At 47.5% G+C, this 1,823-nt stretch overlaps 1 protein-coding gene across 1 annotated transcript in view; it reads right to left on the minus strand.

The window, feature by feature from the left end:
• The window catches only part of LOC104818505 (microtubule-associated protein TORTIFOLIA1-like), a 3,081-nt gene that overhangs the window by 758 nt on the left and 500 nt on the right, over positions 1-1,823 (minus strand). Inside the window, exons 2-5 of the mRNA XM_019203060.1 lie at positions 1,313-1,819; positions 1,122-1,227; positions 387-859; positions 1-261 (exon numbers count right to left, since the gene is read on the minus strand). The exon at positions 1-261 is cut by the window's left edge and continues 1 nt beyond it. Coding sequence (XP_019058605.1) covers positions 1-261; positions 387-859; positions 1,122-1,227; positions 1,313-1,819 — 1,347 coding nt within the window. The remainder of the gene's footprint in view (positions 262-386; positions 860-1,121; positions 1,228-1,312; positions 1,820-1,823) is intronic.

The raw sequence follows: 1,823 nt of genomic DNA on the forward strand, positions 1-1,823 counted from the left end.
GCTGACCCGATAAACAGATGGAGTACCTGCGTAAGTGGACAATCTCGAAGCTGGATACCGGGAGTTGTCGGTTTTCTTCCAGAATTTGGAACTGATAAATCCTGCAGCAGGAAACAGACAACAATGGCTTCTGTCTGGACCAGCAGTCATCCTATCGTTCGATACCGCCAAGTCATACGAGATCTCATCCAACGCTAGTTCGAGGCCGTGAACTCGTGTTTCCAGAGCACGCATGCCGTTTTCGGAGCTGCCTATGAATCTCTGAATGATAAATAGGGGTAAAAAAACGAGTTAAAGACGTTTTGACATGATCGGCAACCGAGAAAAACAAAAGAAATCTATATACATATATGTATGGTTGGATCATTTGGTTTAATGCTCCAAACCTGCAGGACATCCATTAGACTGCATTGTTGGTGTTCAATCTGAACAAGCTGGTTACGGATCAAAGACAAATCTTCAAAGCCCTTGTTGTAGTTACTATTCTGGTTTTCAGACAAGACATGTCCTGTTGTAGCAGAAAATCTAGAGCTTTCACCACTTAACCTCTGCATCTTCTCATGATGGATTCGACATGTTTCCTTTGCATTTTCATCATGATCGTTCTCTTCATCAACCGGCGGAACGGTAGGAATAGTATTAGCTCCAGATTTCCAGTCCAACCTTCTCCTTATATTTGGTTTCGTATTCGATACTGGACCGGTTTTCTTCTCGGTGATCCTCATGGTGGTCCTTCGCCTAGTCGTGGTGGCTATGGAACTCTCGGGTGGAGTCGATCTGCTCGTTTTAGCAAATTCGAAACCTGGGGTTGAAGCAACTTTAGATCCAGAAGGGTATTGCCTATATCTTGCATCACCATCTGCCCCAATGGAGACATTCAGAAAACATGAACAAACATCAGTCTTAACGCCAAACTTGTCAAAACCAGAAGCTTTGACACTGAATCAGGAAAAAGAATGGATAGAAGCATGAGATTAGTCCCGGTTCATACATGCTAAAAAAAGAAAATATCCATGATTCCATTACCGGATTTCCCAAGTTTCTTCCATCTGAGACCGTGTGTATACATACACACACATACGAACATATACAACAATGGGGAATTGTGCTGGCGAAAATACCTTTGGAAGAAGCATTCGATCTGGGTGGAGAAACCTCCTCGGAGATATCAGGGACAAGTTTCCAAGTCTGAATCATCTGATTCATGGCTTCTCTTACAGCTTTCACCTATACAATCAAGACAAATTTGATTCAAACCCTGGATCATTGCTTAAGCAGAACGTATACTCGATGAAATCAAATTCAAGAAAACCTTGTCGTATTTTCTGCTTTCGCATATCTTCAAGCATCTAATCTTGAACTCAGCTAAGTCATCTCTCTCCATCGCCGCCAATGTCCGCAAAGCTTCGGCCGCAGCCTTCCTCGCGGCCCAATCCTGACTACCCAAGAAACTTAACAAACAGTCCACCAGACCCTTCAATCCGCCGGATCCGATGGCTGCTCCAGCGACACCACCGGAGCCGATCACGCTTCCGATCACCACCAAACCCGCGGCCTTCGCCTTGAACGCGTCGCATTTCACCAGCTTCTCCAGTCTCGGCATCAGCACCCGCCCGAGCCGACCCGGATCCGGATCGGGCGCCGCGTCGATCGCCGCCGCGAGGCACAGAGCAGCCCCGGTCTGCGCATTGGTCTCCTGCTCAGTGAAGAGCGCATCAGACAATGGCTTCAGGAACGCCGAATCAAACGGCGGCTTTGTCGTCCGGGAAGAGAGCGCCGACACGGCCGCGACGCATGTGGAACGGATGGAAGAGTCCGGATCC

Source organism: Tarenaya hassleriana, unplaced genomic scaffold (genome assembly GCF_000463585.1).
Source record: "Tarenaya hassleriana unplaced genomic scaffold, ASM46358v1 Cleome29, whole genome shotgun sequence".
NCBI lineage: Eukaryota > Viridiplantae > Streptophyta > Magnoliopsida > Brassicales > Cleomaceae > Tarenaya > Tarenaya hassleriana.